General features: G+C 35.4%; 1 protein-coding gene across 4 annotated transcripts in view; it reads right to left on the bottom strand.

Annotated features, from left to right (window-relative positions):
• LOC118190674 (neuronal acetylcholine receptor subunit alpha-6-like) overlaps positions 1-23118 on the bottom strand; it is a 91022-nt gene that overhangs the window by 35640 nt on the left and 32264 nt on the right. For all 4 annotated transcript variants that reach the window (XR_015041676.1, XM_085818659.1, XM_085818658.1 and 1 more), the window contains 2 exons: positions 23063-23107; positions 11142-11251 (listed from right to left, as the gene is read on the bottom strand). Coding sequence is in view for 3 of the 4 variants with exons in the window: in XM_085818659.1 (XP_085674785.1) it covers positions 11142-11251; positions 23063-23107 (155 nt within the window). In the remaining variant the exon portion in view is untranslated. The remainder of the gene's footprint in view (positions 1-11141; positions 11252-23062; positions 23108-23118) is intronic.

The following is a 23118-nucleotide window of genomic DNA, read 5'->3' as shown; positions in this document are numbered from 1 at the left end:
GAATTATATTTGGATCAAGCCTAAATTACGAATTCTGGAAGAATGAATCAAGTACGTTTACGATGTTGCGTGGCCCCAACTTGTCCGCAACAGTAGTAGTGACTGCTATGAACTGGAAATTACACAAACTCGTAAGAAGGGTTTAATCCCTTTTTATTTCACTTTAGAAATTACAGTTGCGTTCACTTGACGCAAAGTACAACTAAAAATAAATAACAGGATGAATAAATAACGAGGTTACTACCTACGAGGCTCTATAAATGTGACTATCTTAACCGCGTTCTAAGATACAGCTGAGATTCAGCAAACTTTCTGATTAAGAAGTTGAAAGATTCAACTAACTGCCGAAGTAGGCACGCAGGCCGAAACGCGCGGTTCTTAAACTTTCTACCAAGCAACCTTCACGCTCGTGATTCAAGAAGCACACACTTACAAATCTCGTTTCCCTTCTATTTAACCTCAATTACTTCTGCTAAATATTTGAATACTCTGCGCGTTCTCCTAAAATTTACATACTCTGGCATTGGGAGTTCTAGGGGAAAGTAAAGCCTTGACAGGAAAGATAGCTTAAAATAAATGTTAATTAAAATAAATATAAACCCTACATTTGCCGCTGCCAGAATTTGGTAAACTTGGAAGCAGGTCCTAGAAACGACCTGTTGAAAAAGTTTCCACATTCTGACCTAAAACTAAAGAGCCCCGTTTACATAAAACAAACTGTTTCGTATAAGATTACAATCATTTCTGGAGCTGAATAAAATTACCATCTCTTCTTAGAGGATCCTTTCTGGTCTTCAGCAATCAATCTTTTCTCTTCCTTCCAGCATCTGGAAGGAATAAGTATCAGTATCTTCTAAATACATTATGATTTACACTTTCTTAACACTGGATAAAGTTTTCGTTTTCGATCCTTTTATTTTCCTTAATTAACTGCTTAATTCACATTCATTCAAGTATTCAAACATGAATTTAACTTTACCCTGGTTCTCCACCATGTGTGGTGTCAAACGGGAATATTCGTGTTTTAGTATTACAACACTTCCCCTAACCACAATGATTTGTTAGAATTCCAACAACCAAATAGACACACCTTAATCGACATATTGAAACTCGATGAGCTATGTTTAACATTCTTAAAATTCAAGTGTAGGTGGAGAACCCTACAAAACACATTCATTCTAATTCCCCCTCATTCATCTTTAGACATGCAGGCTTTGGCTCTAAAGCACGATTTTATCTACAGTTTAATACTTAAATTTGAATTCATTTCTTTCGAGTATTTACTTTTAGCATCTAAAATTTTATGCTTCTAGACTAAATTCTACTTTTACATAACTGTCAAGTATTTACCTATATTTACAAAATTATAATACATATGATTTTTACAATTTACCATAAAATGAATAAGATAAAAATAAAATTTTACTTCACGCTTTCTTCGCCAAGCTGGTGGCACTGAAACTAAATTTTTCATTAATACAAGAATACGAAGTTATTTTACTTTCGGCCAAATTTTGGCTTTAACATAACAGAATTAGTCTTTCGACCAACAGGAACTGCTTGCTCTTAGATTTTATACTTAAAGAAAATAATACTTTTGCCTTAGCTAAATAAAGTAAAACAAAACTAAGTCTCAACCGAGACAAATTGACTTCCGTCAAAACATAGAACTTCGTATTTACGCATAACATTTCGGAACAAAAGAAAAAATTTATAGAAGATTTTTAACTTATCTTTGAGTTTTCGATGCTTGGAACTCCGACATCCTCTTCTGGCAGAATTGATCCCAAGTTATGGAATTCATAGAAGTCAATCTTCGCCTTTGGGTTCTTCGAGTTTCGTCTATGGTGACCATGGAGTTAGGAAAGGAAGGAGGAGCCAACTGGGGCTAGAAGTGAAGCACTGCTTTGAAGCTTGGGTCACCAGATGGGGTGTTCTTTGTTTACACTCAGAAGCTCGCTTGACAAGGTTCTGATAGTATTTCGAAACACGACAGTTCCATAAAAATCGAAAAAGGGACACTTTCGCATGAAAGAAACATTCATAGTGTGATGGATAATAGCAATTTGTATAGTTTAGTGACATTTACGCAAAAATCACATCTTGGTTATTTTTCGATAACTAACAACAGCGATTTTGATTATGAATTTGTTTTATAAAATTCTAAGCTTTTGAACTACAAAAATATAGATTTTAAGAAAAATGTTATGCTTAAAGAATGAAAAACACCTTACGGTACATTTAAAATTATATACGTCTTTCGATACACTTTATAGAGTATTCGCTACATTTATTTTATTTTCCAAACACCAAAATGTTTTAAATAAAACAAATTTTTTTCACATCCATATATTATTTAACATGCACCTTTTAAAATTTTTTAGAGGAGAGGCTTTACTGCTTGCTGCCCATTTTCAACTCATCCTTTTAATTTAATATATCTGAAAAATAATCACTTTGCGCTTACACGTTTTACTTATTTGGGTTAATTAAAAATAAAATTACCATCAAATGCTGCAATCCTCGTCAAAATTAATAAATATACACACAGATATGCCAATAAGTTAGCTTTCCCTTGATTTGGAACCATACATTTGGGTAAAATTATGTACAGTTTTACACAAATGTGTGGAACAGAAGAGAGATGCATTTGCGAATTTAGCGGAAGTACCATGTGCGGTCAAGATGATGTGACCATGCGAACGTGCTACATCATCAAGACAGCTTATTCAGAATTTGAAAATAGGGTAATCGACGGAGGTGAAAACATTTGTATATCCTGCGAAAGGAGGTCCGATCATGAATGGTCCTCTTATTGATTCCAGATTGTTAAATGTTTCCCACGCAAGTCTTTTTTTCTCGGAAATTCGAGTTTTATGCTGGCTTCTTAACGTACGCAGGTTAAATTATTTATAAATGTATTTGAAATGAAGAATTTATTCCCTTATAAACAACTGTGAAAGTACTGTGAAGAAATCTAATTATTAAATGTATCTAATTTATAATGATTATAAATGTTATCTAAATATATAATAACCTTAATATTGAATTGTAAACAAAAATTGAAATCCTGTTGACAAATACGTTATAAAACTATTTAAACAAGAATTGTTCGTATTGGAAAGCAATCTGTTAAAAGGCATTGTAAAGCAAATGCTATGAGATGCGCACTTAAGAACGTAATAAAGAGTTTTGGAATATGTATTGTTGAAATGAAGGGTAAAAAAAATCTGATAAGTATAATTAAAAGAATTATTCCCCTTACATTTTATAATAACTCAGTTACAAGTTTTAAATAATACTTTAAAAAAAACTTATTTTATTAACTTTCAGAAATCTTCAGAGAAAGTCAAGTACTATTTAAAGTATTTCGCTAATTCCTAATAATTCTCTAATTTAAAATGAACCGAATAGAGCATTAATTATAAATTGACTTACATTTTTCGATTTAAAAGATGCCTCAGAAGCCAAAAAATCATGTCATATTTAAGAAAGTATTTTAGGAAGAAGCTCTATAAATAGAAAAGAAATAATGCATAATTTTAATATTAATAATACAATAAACTTTGATCTTAATTTTTGTACCTTAACCGAATCAAATCGAATCACCTTTAATTTTTTTTTCTAATGTAATTAACGAAAACTTGTGAAAATATTTCATTCGAATTACAACATTCTGAGAAAACTGTCCTGTGAAAAGTATAGCATTTAATTCCGTTCAGAATGAAATGTTGTTTAAAAATATGTTGTTTTCATATACTTAGGACTCTGAAGTGTTGTAGAAAAAGAAAATATATACATTTATATGTATATTTACGACGTAATTACAAAATATTTACATCCGAACGCGTCAAATCCCACTGAACTCAATGGTAAATGACCCAATGTTTTGGTCAACACGTAGGGATCGCAGGTGCTTCAGAGCAGGTTACGGGAGAAACTTGTTTAGGGCGACTCCATCTTACTTCCTACCTCCATGATGGTGACTTTTCTTTTTCGCCCTCTGTAGGCCGGCCTCTTGGAGTGGTAGTCTTCGGGTTCCTGTCTTTTCCGTTTTGCCCCTGGACGGCTGGTCTTGGCGGCCTCCGGTCTGGAATCTTGCTTGAATTTCTTCTGTTGGTGGCAATCTTTTCGTTCCTCCTTCTGTCTTTTTGTTGTCGTGAACGGCGGCCTTGTTTGCTCCTGACTATCTGGCCCTGGAAGTGGTTTCCTCGACTCAGATTTCCTACTGCGGGACATTGTAACTGATCTTTTCCTATTTACCAAAGATTCTTTACGCGGCGGCGTTGATTTCTTGCATTTCTTGAATGCTGGAGTCTGACCATTTTCCTTCCTTCTTTTCGGGACCCTATAATGACTTGTAGAAGGGCTAGGTTCCTCTTCTGTTCTCTGCTTCTTGGGTGGTGGAGCGGGTGGCGTTACTTCTGGACCTTCCACTTCTTTTGCGCAAGAAACTTTTAAGGATTTCAAAATCATTTTGATTATAATATTTTTTCATCTGATCGGGACTTGCTTTACAGATTTCCCCTCTCTCGTTCTTAAAGTACAATACGACTCCCTTGATTTCCTGAATTACATAGGGGCCTTCAAATTTTGGAGCTAACTTTGCAGTGAAATTGACTGGGGCACTTGATAAAGAAAATTTCCGCTTTAACACTTTATCCCCAACTTTAAAATCTGCTTCACGGCGTTTTCGATCATAGTACAGTTTCTGTCTATTTCTTGCCGTATCCGAACTTTTAACCGCCTGATCAATGAGTTTCTGTATATCTTTTTGTTTGAATTCTTGCTCTCTTTGTTGCACAAAGAATAATTTATCTAGCGGCGTAATTAACTTCCGTCCTAAAAATAATTCTGCTGGAGTTTTTCCCGTAGTATCATGATTTGCTGTTCTTAAAGCATAAGCTAACTCATTTATGTAGCCATCCCAGCGCTTGTGATGTGTGCTAAAATAACTTCGAATTAATTTTACAATATTTTTATTAACTCTTTCTGCTATGATTGCCTGTGGTCTATACGGAACCATTTTGATATGGCGTATGCCAAGTCCAGTGCAAATGTTTTCAAATATTTGGCTAACGAATTGTTTACCGTTATCGCTAATGACTTTTATCGGTGCACCGTATTTTAAAATGTATCTGTGTAAGAATGCATCTGCGAGTGTTTTGGCTGACGCGCGTTTAAGTGGAACAATTTCTGTCCATTTTGAAAAATGATCTAAAATTACTAAAAGAAAACGATTTTTATTTAACTCACTCTGGGGAAAACAACCAAGAAGATCTATGCCTAAAATTTCATTCGGAAATGTAGCGCGAAAACTATTTAAGTACCCGGCCGGGCTGTAATTAATATCATTTATTAAATGACATTGATTGCAGGACCTGACATACGCAGTTACTATTTTGTATAGTTGCGGGAAATATACCGCCTCGCGTACCCTTTTTAAAGTCTTTCTGACCCCTAAATGACCCGCTGTTTTCGCGTCGTGTAATTCCTTCAAAATGCTTAATCGAAGCGAGGCTGGGATGACTGGTTTATATTCAAAATTTTCGTTTGTTGCTTTCGTATAAAACAATAAATTATCAATTATTTCATAGTTTTCTGCCCTATTTCTTACTGCAAAGATATCTGTGTGTTCAATGCTTTCGGGGTCTTTCAAATACGCGTAGATACTTCCAAATTCAGGATCAGCTTTCAATTCAGCAATAATTGTTTCTCTAGAATCTAAAATTTTTGAAGTCAACGCAGCACATTTGAGTTCATTGCCTTCATCGTCCAGTATTATACGAGATAGTGCGTCAGCAACATTGTTTTCCTTACCCGGTTTATATCTTATTATTAGATTATATTCTTGGAGTTTTAAAGCCCATCTTATTAACTTGGGCGTTAGGTTTTTCCCCGAGTAAACAACAGCCGCATACCAACAGCCGCATGATCCGAAAAGACTGTTACTGGCGCTTTGCCGAAATAAACTCGAAATTCCTGTACAGACATTAATACGGCTAATGTTTCTCTCTCCGTAGCTGTATAATTCCTTTGAGTAGAATTTAAAGTTTTACTAAAAAAATGCCAAAGGCTGCCCATTCTGCATGAGACCCGCACCTACGGCATAGTCCGACGCGTCTGCTGCTATTTCCAGGTTTTCGTCCCCTTCCGGGAATTTCAAAATAGGGGCATTGATGAGTGCTTCTTTTAACTTTTCAAATGCTGTATTTGCTTCTGCTGTCCACGTAAACTTACTTTTTTTTCTTTCAATTACTCACAACGGTTCAACAATACTCGCTAAATCTTTTATGAACGACCGATAATAAGAACACAACCCTAGGAAAGAAGAAAGTTTCTTGGCGGTGTTGGGAGGTGGGAAATTCTTGATGGCTTTTATTTTTGAATCCTGAGTTTCTACAGCCTTTTGCGAAATTTTATAACCCAGATATTTAAGTTCTTTTGTCGCGAACTTGCATTTCGATGCGTTAATTGTAAGACCGGCCTCTTTTAATAATTTAAAAACCTCTTCTAAATCTTTAATATGTTGTTCCAACGTACTACTTGTTATAATTATATCATCTAGATAGATTAAAGTCGATTTTCCTAGGACAGGCTTTAGAACAATGTCCATAGCTCTCTGGAATGTTGACAAGGCCCCACACAACCCGAAGGGCATGAATAAAAATGCATAAGTGCCCGATTTTGTGATAAAAGCGGTTTTATGTATGTCTTCGGGTCTCATAGCTATTTGATAGTAGCCAGACATTAAGTCCAACGTAGTCATGTATCTCGTAGACTTAATCTTTCTAATAATTTCCTCTATAACCGGCAAAGTGAACTTAGTAACACTATTAAGCTTTCTGTAATCGATAGCAAACCTCCAAGCCCTTTTATCCGAGGGAGGGAACTCATTCCTTTTCCTACATAGTACGACTGGACTCGCGCACTCACTATTTATGGGCGCTATTATCTGGTTCTTAAACATTTCCTCAATGTGTTCTTCAATTATTTGTTCTTTCTGTTTATCATACCGGTAAGGTTTTGTCCTACAGGGTTTGTCGGCAGTTAATTGTATATCATGGGTAACAATTTGACAACTATCCGGCCGTTCTGAAAACAAGTTTGAAAAAGTACTCACCACTTGCTGGATGGCTTGGCTTTCATGGTCATTCAAATGGCTAAGGTCCACTTGCGGTTGTTTCACTGGCTCCACCACCCTCCGATCCATTTCCAGCATAACTGAATTTTCCTGAAAATTCAGTTTGGCCTTCGCGGCCTTTAAAATCTCCATGCCTAAACTGACTGGACTCTGCAAATTTTGACCACAAAAATTAATATTTTGAGGCTTTCATCTTTTACCTGTATTTGTAATGATAATTTCCCAATGCGTTGACAGATTTTCCCTTGCGCTGCTATAATTTCTGTGTTTTTATTTTTAAATAATCGTAACCTTTTAAAATTCTTCTTAAAAAATGTATCCCTCATAAAATTACCTTCTGCCCCTGTATCGATGAGGGCTTCTACTGGTACATCGCCAACCAGGACTTGTATAATCGGTAATTGTGAGTTCTTTACCACAACCGTATTTAGGTAGTTTCTTGAGGGTTTTTTCGAAACTTCCGGGGTCTGGACCCTCACTTTTACAGGCCCCTCTACTCGTTTAAAGCTTTCCTTTCAACTTCTGTCTTCTGGGTACGCGGACGGTTGTTTTCAAATTTCCTTTTTGGGCCTTGACCTTCGAGCTTCGATGAGTTGGCTTGATAGCTCTTTCCCCCATAAGAGCGATTTGTGTTTCCGGTCTGTTGATTTGAGGATTGCCTTCGGAGACCTTGAGAATACGATGCCCCTCTAGCTTTTTCCGCTATTCTGCGATTTTGGAACTTGACCGCCAATTCGAAGAGCTCCTGCAATGTGCTTGGGTTTCTAATTTCGAAGTAATCTTGAACAGCAGGTAGCAATCTTGGTAAGATTATTTCAATAATCTCCGCGTCGGGTTTCTTCCCATACAGCATGTTTATCAGCTTAACTTTTCGCAGAATGAAGTCCGTCAAATCTTCTATATTACGTTGATAAAAACTGTACAGTTCGGCTTCTAGCTTTGCTCGGTCTTTCACTATGGGGAAGGCCTTTAATAATGATATTTTGAAATTTTCAAAGGTGTATGTTTGGCCTCCGAATTCCCCCTAATTAAAATTTCCCTATATTCTTCCACCATAGTGAGGTCTGTCCTCTTAGTGCAGACGTGGCAATGGCAACTTTTTGTGTTTCAGGCACAGGGTATAGCTGGAAATGATTTTCTAGGCCTTCTAAAAATATCGCCACCGAATGACGTTTGGCTTGATCGATGCTCTCATCGTCTGGACCAGGTATTCAAATCCTTCTAATTGGTTCGCCATTTCTTGTTGTTGGATTTGTACAGGAGCTTTCATCCAGTTTTCGGCCATTTCAGTTCGTAAAGTGTTCGGGCGCCAATATGATGTTGCGTAGCCCCAACTTGTCCGCAACAGTGGTAGTGACTGCTATGAACTGCAAATTACACAAACTCGTAAGAAGGGTTTAATCCCTTTTTATTTCACTTTAGAAATTACAGTTGCGTTCACTTGACGCTCACAAACTACGCCGACCTGGCGGTGTAACAAAAATAGAAAAGTACAACTAAAAATAAATAACAGGATGAATAAATAACGAGGTTACTACCTACGAGGCTCTATAAATGTGACTATCTTAACCGCGTTCTAAGATACATCTGAGATTCAGCAAACTTTCTGATTAAGAAGTTGAAAGATTCAACTAACTGCCGAAGTAGGCACGCAGGCCGAAACGCGCGGTTCTTAAACTTTCTACCAAGCAACCTTCACGCTCGTGATTCAAGAAGCACACACTTACAAATCTCATTTCCCTTCTATTTAACCTCAATTACTTCTGCTAAAAATTTGAATACTCTGAGCGTTCTACTAAAATTTACATACCCTGGCATTGGCAATTCTAAGGGAAAGTAAAGGCTTGACAGGAAAGATAGCTTAAAATAAATATAAACCCTACAAGTTTAATAATAGAAGAGATATTAATAAATATACATCAGATTCAATAAACGTTGAGAAGCTAAAATTTTGCGAGCTAATTTTTTAAAAACTACTCGTGCGATTTTTATAAAACTTGGTAGTTTGCCGTAATTTGATTCGTAGAATCGAAATATGAAAAAAATCGGTATGTGATTTCAGAAAAGTCCGATTTTGAGTCAAAATACCTGTATTAGAACAAAACTATATAAATCTAATACATATCCTAAGTCGCGCTTTCGAGACATGAAAAACGCAGTTTGAATTTCGTCAATTGGCCTAGTAGAAGGGAGATATAGAATTGTCTCCCCCTTTTTTTCTCGCAGTGTACATATGTGTTTCGAAAAACTCAAAAAAGATTATTTTGTATATAGGACTTCTATAACATCTAGTTATGCACGTGCTTTTTTATCGCAATCGGCAATAACCAAAAGTGTGTATATGTGTTTATACACTGGTTTGGTTACATATAATTCTTTAACCGTCCTTTATTTTCACAATCGTTGGTCATAGACATACAGGTCATAGACAAGTATTTTAAACGACGAAAATATTCGTATTCTGGTAATTTCTTTTCAAATTAAAAAAGTAATTTTGGACCACTAAAGAAATTTAAGAAATTTAATAAACTAAAGTTTAATGCGGTCTCTCGGTTTCCATACTTATGATTGGAAAAGTTTTATATTCATTATGAAAATATAAAAATAGAAGAACTTTGACTTCCGTATAACAAAAACTGAACAGAACATTTAATTTCAAAATCTGCAATTTTTGATATCATTTTCAACTTGCCTTTACGGATCGGCTAAGTTAGAATAGTTCGACGAAATAAGTTTAAATGAAGTGCAGAAAAAAATGTATACACGGAAGATCAGATTTTTTTCTTCTTTGTTTAACTCTTTTAGGTGGCCGGCCGCCCGAGCGGATAGTTTTCAAAAAAATAATAATGCTAATATAAGAATATGTATTGCAAACCCCAATACTCTATCGGTAATTCTAAAGGCATGATGCTTTTAAATATCCGTGATACCATCTTCTGGATTGGAACCCGGGCACTTCGGTACGGCAGTCAGAGTCATTAACCAATTTCCCGTCTGAGCGCCACTTTACAACATACTTTGCCTCTTTTATTTTATTTTAAATTCATAAATTATACATATATATATATATATTATTGGTTACCACGAGGATTAAAGAAATGCATTACTGAAGTAACTCACCAAAGCATAATTACACAACATAAATGACCTCTCATTAGCCAACTAGCAACTAATTATTTAATCTACAACATCTGTTAAGCTGCTGCTGGGTAGGGCAATTCGTCAGAAATGATCTACGCAAATTCTGGTTAGAGTTATTTTTCTTAGCTGTATATGTTTCGCGAATGTTTCTTTTTCTGTTACATGTGTTTTGAATTTAAGTCCTATCGAAACTGTTTGGCAGCTGAAGTAAGTGGGATGTGTTTTGAAATCAGCAAAAACAAATAATAATAACAGCGTTAATTTTTGTTAAAAAAATGGTAATTCACGGATATTTAACTTGGGAGAGCTGGGGTAAACTTATATAAAATAAACTTATATAAAAGGGAATAATTATAATATATGGTGGGAATTCTTAGATTTCAAAATAAACCAGCATTTTAATTAGGGAACGTTACTTATTTTCATTGATTTTTTATTTAAATACAAAAATTTAATAAAGAAGAGTAATATTTCAATAGTGTTTTCTCCGATAAATGTTTGTTTTTTTTTCTTCTCTGATATGGGTTTTAATTACTTTAAAATTATAAGAGTCAAAGAAGTGCTTTGCATCCAACTTCATTGTCAAAGAAGTGCTTTGCATTTATGACTGCTATGAATTATTCAAATAAAAAATATAGTACAGTTCATTTCGCCTGAAGGTTTAGGAATGTTTAATTATAAGGTGAGATTTTCGCTATTGCTAGTTTTGAAGTTTTTCGGAGGTGTTAACTGCGGAAGCGTAACCTGAACGAACGAGAAATATTTTCCAGTAATAAAGATCAAGTCAAAAGATACTTACATAAAAGTTTAATTACAATATATATCAATAGAATGTGTATAATTTAATTAAAGTTACGCGGTGTAAAATGCCAAATCCGGTCTCCATATTTCAGTGGAAGGAAGTCGCAGAATAGAAGTATTTCCAAAGGAACTCAGATCCCATTTCAGATACTCATCTTTCCAATTCTATAAAAAGGAGAAATTTAGATTAATATCTACCAAGTATAAATCAGCATCAAATACAATAAATAAAACAAATACAATGAATAAAAAATTCCAGATAGTCATCGTGCCAAGTTTATTGAAAAACAACAATTCAGATTAATCACTACAGTACACGCAGCTTACTGTGATCGCGTCGGTGTTATCATTCATACTTGTATATTGTTACCGAATTACCGAAGTCCTCGCCATTTGTATATGAAGACATAGAAAATACATAGCTTATTTTGATCAACAATTTGATTAATGTTATCAACATGTTATAGAATAAATTCTTTAAACTGAACTAAAATCGCCAGATAAAAGGCAAAATCCCCAAATAAGGTAAAATTAGAATATAAAAACTGCCAAAGGACAAAGGAATGTCGTTAGGTGAGGGATTAAGAGGCTTAGTAACTCGATTTTGTTCTAAGACAACCATTTACAAAATAACACATTTTATAAAGTTCAGGAAGATAGACTAATCTAACCAGAATTTATGAAAAACGACGCAGAATTCTAAATGACTTTGCCATTTAGTGCCAAAACGTACACTTGTTTGCTTTGAGCTTATTAATAACATCTAGTTGTGCACCTCTCCTTTTTATTTATTGCTCTAAACACAAAAAAAAATTTATAAAGGAAAACATAAAATCATTTCAAGAATTTTCACGCATTATGCCGCTGAATTGATCAATAAATACATAAAGTAAGAAATTTAGAAAAACTTTTTCACAAAGAGCAAAAATTGAAATTCAAATAAATAAATTTTTAAAAAAATCCTATAAATTTAGAATTTGCTAGTTTTTTTCTTACGTATAATGGGTTAGTTTTCAATTTTAGAATTGGTTCATTTTAAATAAGGAAAATCTTCATTAATGGTTTTATTTTGTATTTTTGCCATATTTCCTTGCATCGAGGGACACCAGAGTTGAAGAATTGAAATTCAATTAAATAAATTTAAAAAAATCCTATAAATGTAGAATCAGAATTCTGAAAATGTTAAAATAAAAATTAAAATTAACCATTAGAAGAAATAACAAAAATAAATAATGTAAAAAGAACATGAAAGAAGAGGAATTCAATCAACTCCGACATAACGTCGTCAGGAGGAGGATACATCGAAATTAATTACGATTCCTCTTCCATAAAAAATTCCTTGCTTTTCGGGGGAACTGTTAAGATTAAAAATGTATTGGAATGGTTCATTAGCTGATTTTGACTATAGAAAAGGTCATATACACATATAACCCAACGGTTATATGTGTACCTATAACCGTTAGGTATTACCCTTATTAATTTCGAAATCGTTGGTCTTGTTATTGAAAAAATAAAAATGCAAGTAATTGACTGGCATGTTTAATTCCAAAATGTGCATTTTTTGTTGTCCTTTTGAACTAGCCTTGAAGAATCGGTTAATAAAGTTTAAATGAAATGCAGCGAAATATGTGTATAATTTAATAAGTCATACAAAGAAGTCGTGTGATGTCTATGATTTTTTGTTCTCTTTAAGCTTTCTTATCATGGAATTTACAAAAGACCTAATGATCTAAGGGATCAAGATTCCAGAAAACCTTGAAACGAAAATAAAAGACAAATTACATAACGGGAAGTATCACGGTTTTGAGAAAGCACCGAAGATTTATATAGTTTATATACATTGTGATAAGGTTACATAAAAGAAGAAGAGACTGAAGATTTATATGGACAAGGATGTCTCGTGAGCATAAGCTGAAAATTATTATTTTTTTAACTTACAAATACGTTTTCAATAGTTATTAAAATAGTTTTTATTAAAATAATTAAATCGTTGGCAATGTTAAAAACGCAAGCTCGAGAGCCACGAATTGCTCTCGCACGTAAAATGTATAGAATTTGATTTTTGAGTTAGATAGGTTTTTCTCTGCAGAATTGTATGTAGCCATTTTTTTTTTTTTTTCGTTCAATAAAATTTTTATGCTGTGTTTTGTTTTGAACCTGATGTCACAACCCAGGTTTTGCATAGCGGTTTCGGCCACTACACCACAGCAGTAAATATTAAAAGTTTGTGGCAGCTTTTAGGGATTGTTCCTGAGAGTAAATTTAGGAACGGACTTTTTCGCCTGTGAACTTGAGTTTTATGTAAACAGTCAAGACTTTCTTCTCTTCAAGAGCGATCTAATTTTGCGTGCAAGGACAGTTCGCTTGGTGAAGCCTCTTCAGTGACAAGTGACAATGTGTCAGAAGGGAACACCGGAGGAAGCGTGATCTAGTGCCGCAAAATAGTGAAATTTCCAGGAAGAATATCCAAGTAGTGCCAGGAGAGTCAATCGAAGGCGTCTTCAAAATTGGTCAGTACTATTTTTGTGATTTTGGAGAGGTTATGCCAGTTATTCGAGACTAGGCTTATTTTGGATATAGAGCAGGAAAAGGTTGCCTCTTAATTAGCATTTTTTTATATACGCTTTGTTTGTAGGCATAGATATTATCATTAAGTGTTGTAAGGCAATTTGTGTTCAGAATTGTTAGGAAATTATTCAGGTTTGGAAAGATAGACCTGTTGTTGTTTTTGTATTATTGTTTTTCGGGGCAGGTTATTTTTCTTTAATTTTCCATAATGGGTGAGTTTATGAGAAAATTTACTAAAGCTCTGCTATTGGAGTTAGCGGAGGAGTTTGAAACAAATGTGTCTCAGGCAAATAGAGTAAGAGAAATTAGGCAGGCTATTCTAAATGCCGAGGACTATGAAGAAGAAGCTGCGAAAGAATACGCGGCAAGAATTTGGGCTGCGGCTGAGCAGAGAAAAGCAGAAGAAAAAGCCGAGCAAGAGAGAGCAGAGCGGGAACGTGAACAAGAGAGAGCAGAACGGGAACGTGAACAAGAGAGAGCAGAACGGGAAAGTGAACAAGAGAGAGCGGAACGGGAACGGGAGCGAGTTTTTGAATTAGAAAGGTTAAAACTGATGAATGTGGTTCAGACTAAGAGCCTAGCTTCCACGATTTCGAAAGTTGAACAATCTAGAGAAAAAAAGGTTAATTTGAAAGATCTAGTACCGCGTTTTGAACCGAGTAATACAGATATTTCATTATTCTTTATGCTATTTGAGAAACAAGCTCAAAAAGAGAACGTTAATGAGATTGATTGGGTCTCGCAATTAATTCCTTTATTACCTTACGATGTAGCCCAGTTAATAGTGAAAGAACCAGTGGATAAAGGGGATGATTAAGCATGTTAAGAAATTACTCATGCAGAGATTCAAGCTTAGTTCTTGGGCACTAAAAACAAAATTTGAAGAACATTCTAGAAAAACGGAATGTTATGGGTGGATTTAGTGTATGAATTGAGAGTGTATTTAGAGAGTTGGTTGGATTCAGTAGAAGTTCAAGATTTTGAAAGTCTTAAGGAACTTATGCTCACTGAGCAAATTAAGCGGCGAGTCCCTCTAGAAATAAGAGAGCACTACTTAGACAATTGGGAGAATTTAAAACAGCTTCCATTTTAGCAGAGAAATGCGACTAGTATGAGGCTTTGCGAAGAGATACGAGGAAGTTAGAACAGAGAGTGGGGTTAAAGAAACCATTTGAGAAAGATAGAGAGCGGTATGTAAATTCTAATTGTAGTTATAATCAGAAAAGTAGTGGTCATCAAAGAATTAAATCAGAGGAGCATAGAAAAGTGGAGGCTCCTAAAAAAAGCAAGTTTTCAATGAAGCAGGTTTCGAGAAACAGCGGAAAATAAGGTGTTACCAATGTGGAAAGGACGGACATATCCGACCTAACTGTCCGTCGCTGGAAAAGAATAAGGCTAATCTGGTGACTAATCTAGGAACGGAGAGTTTAGGAAAATGTTTTGAGCCGTATTTCAAGAAAGCGGTAATTAATGGGATAGAGAGAGAATATCTGAGAGATACTGGAGCTGGTATAGATCTGTGTAATAGTACTTGGATTAATACTAATGACTTATTAGGGGAAACTGTATGGGCGAAACAGCCTTTGGACACAGAATGTAAATGTTTACCTTTGGCGAAAGTCACCATTGAAGGTGATTTTGGTGTGGTCACCACAAAGGCAGCGGTTACTCCGGTAGAGTTAGATAAAGAGTACTATTTGTTAGGGAATAAAACTGCACAGTTGATTGAGAAAATTAGGGAACGACCGGTTCCTTTGAATGCTGTGGAGACTCGTAGTCAGGCGCATGCGCGCAGGAGTTTAGAGAGAGCGAGTGCAAAAGACTTAGATTCCAGATCGGAAGAAAAGAAAGAGATAGAAAATGAAAGGGCCGTCAATAATGAGCATTCGGAAGAAAGGAATTTAACCAGTAATACGGAGGAGGCAATTAAAATTGCAGACATCAGTTTAGAAGAAAGGTCTATCCTTGCGGATGTTTCGCCAGCAGAATTCTTGGAAGCACAAAAAACTTGCGCTAGTTTAGCGACCCTGTGGAAGAAAGGGGAAAGTGAAAATGAAAAAGAGTTTATAATAGTCAAGGAAAGACTATTCAGAGTGGCAAGTTCTAAAAAAGGGGAAGATAAGCGTCAGCTGTGTGTGCCTCTCGTTTTTAGGAAAGGGATCTTGAAGTTATGCCACGAGGAAATCTCTGGTCATTTAGGGGTAACAAAAACCAAGGATAGAGTTTTGACACATCCTATTTCTGGCCTAATTGCTACCAGGAAATTGAAGAATTTGTGAGGACGTGCGATATTTGTCAGCGTGTAGGTCACAATAAGGATAAAAAGAAAGCCCCTATGAAGATTGTGCCTGTTATATCAGAAGTTTTTAGCAGATTAAATATTGATGCAGTAGGTCCTCTGATCCCTAGTTCGCGTGAAAATAAATACTTAATTTCGTCTATTTGTGTTGCTTCCAAATATCCAGATGCCATTCCTGTACAGAATTTAAACTCTAAATGTGTGATTCAAGCCTTGATACAAATCTTTTCTAGATCAGGTTACCCTAAGGAAATTCAGTGTGATTTGGGTAGATCGTTTACCACTGAACTTACATCTGAATTTTTTAGCAAGTTCGGAATTAAGGTGTATCATTCTTCTGTGTGTCACCCTCAAAGCAATTCTGTTGAAAGGTTGCATTCCACCTTGAAAAAAGTATTGAAGGCTTTGTGCTTGGAAAGCGGGAAGGACTGGGAAGAATGTTTGCCATGTGCTCTGTTCGCCCTCAGAACTGTTAGCCATGAGAGCACAGGTTTTAGTCCCTGGGAGTTAGTACATGGAAAAAATTTAAGAATGCCTCAAACGATTGTGTATGAAAACTGGCTAGAGGAAGAAAGTTCATACCCCACTGTGGTCGAGTATGTTCTAGACTTAATAAACAGATTAAAGAAGTGTCAGGAGCTGGCTGTAGAGAGGATGAAAGAGTGTCAGAGTAAAAGGAAACTCTGGTATGATCGCAACGCTGTTAGGAGAAGGTTTAAGGTCGGAGATCTCGTGCTTGTTTTAGCCACGTCTAAACCACACAAAATGGCTCTGAAGTGGATAGAGCTAGGTAAAGTAACTAGTGTGATTTCCGAAACCAATTATACGGTAGAGATTCCAGGTAAGCGTAGCAGTGACACCATTTATCACGTAAATTTGATGAAACCTTATTATCAGCGCCCCGAGTTTGTGAATCTTGTGATAGAGGAGGTCATGGAAGATATTGAGGGAGAAGTGGATATTCCTTATCCCTTGGCTGATCCAACTCAGGTAGATTTTTGGAAAATAGTTGGAGATAGTAAGCTAGAAGAAAGAGCTTCGGCAGAGGAAATAGGAAAATTCCAAGAAGTTATAAGGAAGTATGGAGCGGTGTTTTCGTCCGACCCCGGCTGTACGTTTTTGGTTGAAATGGATATTAAATTGTTGGATGAGACTCCGGTTAGAGTCAGGCCAAAGCAGTGAAATGTATTTAGAATTTTTCCTTCCATAGTCAAGAAAAATTTCTTTATGAGGGGAGGAGCTGTGATAAGGTTACATAAAAGAAGAAGAGACTGAAGATTTATATGGACAAGGATGTCTCGTGAGCATAAGCTGAAAATTATTATTTTTTTAATTTACAAATACGTTTTCAATAGTTATTAAAATATTCTTTATTAAAATAATTAAATCGTTGGCAATGTTAAAAACGCAAGCTCGAGAGCCACGAATTGCTCTCGCACGTAAAATGTATAGAATTTGATTTTTGAGTTAGATAGGTTTTTCTCTGCAGAATTGTATGTAGCCTTTTTTTTTTTTTTTTTTTTTTTCGTTCAATAAAATTTTTATGCTGTGTTTTGTTTTGAACCTGATGTCACAACCCAGGTTTTGCATAGCGGTTTCGGCCACTACACCACAACATGTTCGTTAAAACGAACTGGCAGGTAACGGTCTATTGATGCGTCAGAAGGCTGAAGAATTAGCCAGGGAAATTAAGAAAGATGATTTTTTTATCCCCAGATGGCTGGTTTAACCTCGGAAATAAAAGAAGAAACCATTGTTTGCAAACTAATTTGTAGAGAATACAGAGATGCTGATTTATCTGCTGCAGAAACAAGGTTGTCAAAGAAATCTCATACGCATAAAATGAAATGCCGACGAAGCAGATATATAATATCGTGCATTACTTTAATGTAAATATTTATTTAAAAGTCAGAGTTCAAAAGAATGTAAAATATTGAAAGATCTCTTACTGTTTCACCCAGCGTCAATACGTGTGGTAAAAACGGAAGCTATGAGTAATCAGAAAAAGACTAATCCTCGATGCTTTAAAGCAGGGGTCTCCAAACTTTCCAGCCTTAGGGCCATACTGATTACTCCAGTAAGTTCCGAGGGCCAAAACCATATTATCATTGTTGCCGGTGGTAAAAAGTGAAATAGTCCACTGATGAAAAAAAAAGTCCGAAAAGGTACGCAACGTTTAAAAAAGGCTGCAAATCGGACTAAAGTCCGCAAAACGGCAACACTGCATATTATTAATTTTCCTGTCATTATCTGTAATTTCTAGATTAGTCGTAGAGTACGAGCCATGAGGAGTAACGTGACACGACATCTGGTGGACACAAGCGGAAATAGGTAGTACCTTCTATCGCTAACAGATGGCCCTAATAGCACGTACAGAAGTCAGTTCCTATGACACTGTTGTGAAATAAAATAGTGCGTACCTCCTTAAAACGTGTTTGTGCGTGTTTAAGTTTAAGACATCTTTGTAACAATATTTTGATTTGAATTGTTGCTTTTGTGTGTGATTTAGTAGTATAGAAAAGAAGCGAAAAATTGATAGTGAATGCAGAAAATTCAAAGATCAGTGGAACATTCAGTATTTCGTAATTGAGTCCAGTAACAAGGCGCTATGTTTGATTTGCAATGAAAGCATAGCCGTTCTCAAAGAATATAACATTAAACGTCATTATGAAACAAAACATTTTCAAAATTACTCAAAATATACAGGAAGTTTGCGGACAGAAAAATTCGAAGCTATGAAGCGCGGATTGAAATAGCAGCAATCTTCATTTACAAAACTCAAAACTGAACAAGAGGCTGCAACTCGTGCCAGCTTTCGTGTGGTTCTTGAATCTTCATTTCAAAACTGCATTGGATTTCATTTCAAAACTCGGATTCATTCCGGATTCATTTCGGATTCATTTCAAAACTGCATTGCAATCTTCATTTACAAAACTCAAAACTGAACAAGAGGCTGCAACTCGTGCCAGCTTTCGTGTGGTTCTTGAAATTGCAAAACGTGGAAAACCATTCACCGATGGAGAAATGATCAAAGAATGCATAATTGCAGTAGCCGAAGAAATATGCCCTGAAAAGGTAAATTTATTAAAAACTGTCAGTATGTCAGCAAACACTGTGGCTCGAAGGGTAGAAAACATCGCTGAAAATATATCCTCTCAACTGTTCGACAAAAAGGGACATGTTGAGTGGTTTTCTTTGGCCTTGTATGAGTCAACGGATGTGTCAGGTACTGCTCAGGTGTTGATTTATATTCAAGGAGTAGATAAAAGCTATGAAGTGCATGAAGAACTTCTTGATATGTATAGTATTCATGGCACAACTACTGGTACAGATATTTTTAAAGGAGTTGAAATGGCCATTAATCAAAAGAACCTTCGATGGAAAAACTTGAAATGTATTACAACTGATGGAGACAAAAACATGAGTAGGAAAGATAAAGGAGTGGTCGCTCTTGTGTCAAAGGCTGTAGAAAATGACGGTGGTTCAAAACCATTAGTCTTACACTGTATCATTCATCAACAGTCTTTGTGCGGAAAATGTTTGGATATGTCTGAAGTTCTGAAACCAGTCATATCAACTGTTAATTTTATCAGATCTTTTGGGTTGAATCACCGACAAATCCGACAATTTATTGAAGAGATTGGAGAAAATAACTTACCTTATCATACTGCCGTACGTTGGCTTAGTTGTGGGAAAGTCCTTCAGCGCTTTTTTGAACTTCGAGCAGTGATCGAAATTTTTTTGAATGAAAAGCATCGCCCTCTTACTGAATTACAAAACAACGCATGGCTGTGGAAGTTAGAATTCTATGTTGATTTGACAAAACATGTGAACGAACTGAATTTGAGATTGCAAGGAGAAAACCAGCATCTTCCTGATTTATACACTAATATCAAATCATTCCGGAAGAAATTGATACTGTTTCAATCACAACTACGAAGTAAATGTTTTTCACATTTTAAAACATGTGAAATATTCAGCCACACCACTGAGACTGAGTTTCCTATCGATTTTGCAATCGAAACTTTGAGTGCTTTGAAAATAAATTTTGATACTCGTTTCTCGGACTTTGATGCCATTTCGAATCAAATTAAGATTTTTCAGAATCCTTTTGATACTGACATTGAAACCCTAGCCCCGGAACTTCAAATGGAAATAATTGATCTACAGTGCAGTGATATAATTAAGAACAAATATCAAAACTCATCTTTGTTGGAATTTTATAAGAGTCTTCCACTGACACAATTTGATAATTTGCATAAATTTGCTCGTGGGCTGTTTTCTGTTTTTGGTACTACTTATTTGTGTGAGAAGACCATCTCCAAAATGAAGTACGCAAAAAATGTTTACAGATCTAAATTAACTGATGAGCATCTTAAATCTCTTTTAATAATTGGTACAAGTAAAATTAGTCCACAACTACAAACTATTGTCAGTGGAAAATCTCAATTACATAAATCTTATTAGTATTTCATATGTCATTATGCTTGTTATAAGTTATGTTTTTATTAAAATGTATAGAATGTTAGTTGGATTCATTTCAATAATTTGTTAGTTATTATATACTGAAGTTAAATTTTCTGCATATTATACATGTCTTTACTCATTACAATTCTGTGTTTCTTTATCCAACTTATCACAAAAACAATAACAATAAGCCTACAACAATGTTATGAGTAGTTAGCCCACGACCATATCAATGTAGATGTCATATTAATAATTATTCAACATAAAATTAGAATACTTCAGTAAACTAAATTTAATTTGCTATAAAAAATATGTTCTCTAAAAGGAGTTTTCAAGTATGCTAGCTCTCCGCGAGCCGGATAAAATCTGTCCGCGGGCCGGATGTGGCCCTCGGGCCGTAGTTTGGAGACCCCTGCTTTAAAGGAGTGAAGAGTTTGTCACTTTAATTTGCTTATCGGTTTTTCACTTGCAGTATATTTATATTATTTGATTTGAAGTCAATGGTACAAACTAGCAATTTAATGAAAAAGAAAATGACCGGCACTGAATCCTAATAAAAGCATTGGCAGGGTAGTAGAAGTTTTGTTGATTGTTTTTTATGCTACAGCTAGACTATATATGAAAACAAATGGTTTTAACAGAAACGAGTTGGCAGGGAAAGTTTACAGTCACAGCCAGCGTCCAGTTATTTAAATATTTATTCGACGTAGTTCCGTGATGCAGGCATAGCTTGGAAAGCAGTTTTTTAATGAAAGATAACATTCCAATATAAGAATCATTCCAAAATAATTCTTTCAACAGAAAACATAAGAAGCCCACAACTAAACAAAACCAGCTGTTGATAAACCACGAAGACAACATGCCGTTTGTGAAACAACCAGTGACGAAGCTTTCTTCTCCGCTTCTTTTCTATGAGTAGAGATAGATCTCAGGCATAGGACGCTTAAGTGTTGTTTCAGGGTGTGCAGAGTAAAGCCTGGAAATAAACACTAATGGAAAATGAAATCGCAACATCAAGAAGGAATTCTGCTAGATAAAGGCGTATTTGCACATTTGAAAGATGATGTTTTATTTAAATTTCGCGCTAGGCAAATACGTATAGTATTAGCAGGGTTACTATGAACATGCTTGCCATTTTTTATGAACACTATGAAATTGTTTGTTCTAAGTACGCAAAGTAAACTTTGTCTACTTTATCTTCTAGTCTGAACTTTGTGAGCAAGAGTTCCTTTAAGGAGACGAAGAAGGCGGAATCAGAAGCTTACTGAGCTTGAAAATCGCCGCGTAATAGGACTACAAGAAGGTAAATTTTCTTTTCACTATATTTTAGAAAGATCTGGCAGGGATATATTCACAGTGCATGCGTGCTGGCAGTAGTAGAATCCAACTATCTGCTGCGCAGACACATTGATCCCACACCAAGAATTATGATTTGGAAAGCAGTTTTCTATTACAGAAGAAGTACTTTCCTCATTATCCCGCACACCTTGATAACAAATTAGTACGTCAATGGGGTTACAGAGTGTCAATATGTTGCTTTGGCCTACGAGATCAACCGATATTTCTACGAAAAAGAATGCGACATGATTGAAAGACAAATCCAGCATCATCCATAACCAGTGGTTGCTGATTTTAAAGACCATGTGCAAAGCGTATGGAACTCAATCCCACAAATGGCATAGGACACTTTAGGACACTTGTACAAGCGCGTCTGCATGCTTTCATTCAGCATCGTTGCGACTGCAACAGTTATTAAAATGTACCACTATTTCACATTTGAAACGGCTCTTCTCGGGCATTCTTTTACCTGTGACTTTGAAACATTAATTAAATAAATATGTTACCTAGAAGCTAAACGCTATTTCCCTAATTACCCAGAATTATTCGTTATTAATTTCTGAAATTACTGAGACATAATTTTAAACGTCGTGTTATATTATGTCATATTTTGTTCATAAATATATGTAAATCATGAATGCATAGTTTAATATGCGTTTAACGCACATTCAGACTTTATTATTTCGCACTGTTATACTTTGTGATTAAAGTCTTTGCTTATACAATGAGAACGACATTTATCTGTACATTTCCATTCGATACAAATAATCGTATTTTTATTTTCAGAGCGAGAAACTGCAAATATCCACCATTCATTAGCAGGGATTCCAATCACAGATTTTTTAAATCTTAGCTGTAATTTTTAATAATTTACTACAAGAGAAATGCAGAAATGCGAGTATTCTTTACAAGCTCCACATGTAAAGAGCAACTGAGAAGAGGCCTGAATCAAATCTGCTGGCAACGCATCGTCTACCATATTTTAGATTTGATGGCACTGGAAATATTTTTGGCTTTTCTTAGACAGAAAGCGATAAAACTTAAAAAGTTCATAGACAGAAATGAAGTGCGTCTTCTCCAAGATACGAAGCTCGCATCTTCAAATTGCTAGCTGTAATTTCCAACCATTTGCACCCCGGCAGCACACCCGGGATCGCAAAAGATTCAGAACCCCTCTTTTATAATTTACTTGACATACTGTAACAAAAATGTAGAAAAAATGAATAAAAATATTTGAATTACTTATGACTTTTATTAAAATTTTGTAAACTGAAAATTTGCTTAAAAATGTTCTGCTTGCTTACCATCGTTATCCAGATGTCCATAACTATAAATTGGTTTTTTTCATCCTAAAAAAGGA

The sequence above is a fragment of the Stegodyphus dumicola genome, chromosome 6 (genome assembly GCF_044657685.1).
Source record: "Stegodyphus dumicola isolate Sdum_Otavi_A_Nest chromosome 6, ASM4465768v1".
NCBI classification, from domain to species: Eukaryota; Metazoa; Arthropoda; class Arachnida; order Araneae; family Eresidae; genus Stegodyphus; species Stegodyphus dumicola.
This window is presented reverse-complemented; position numbering and strand designations above follow the sequence as displayed.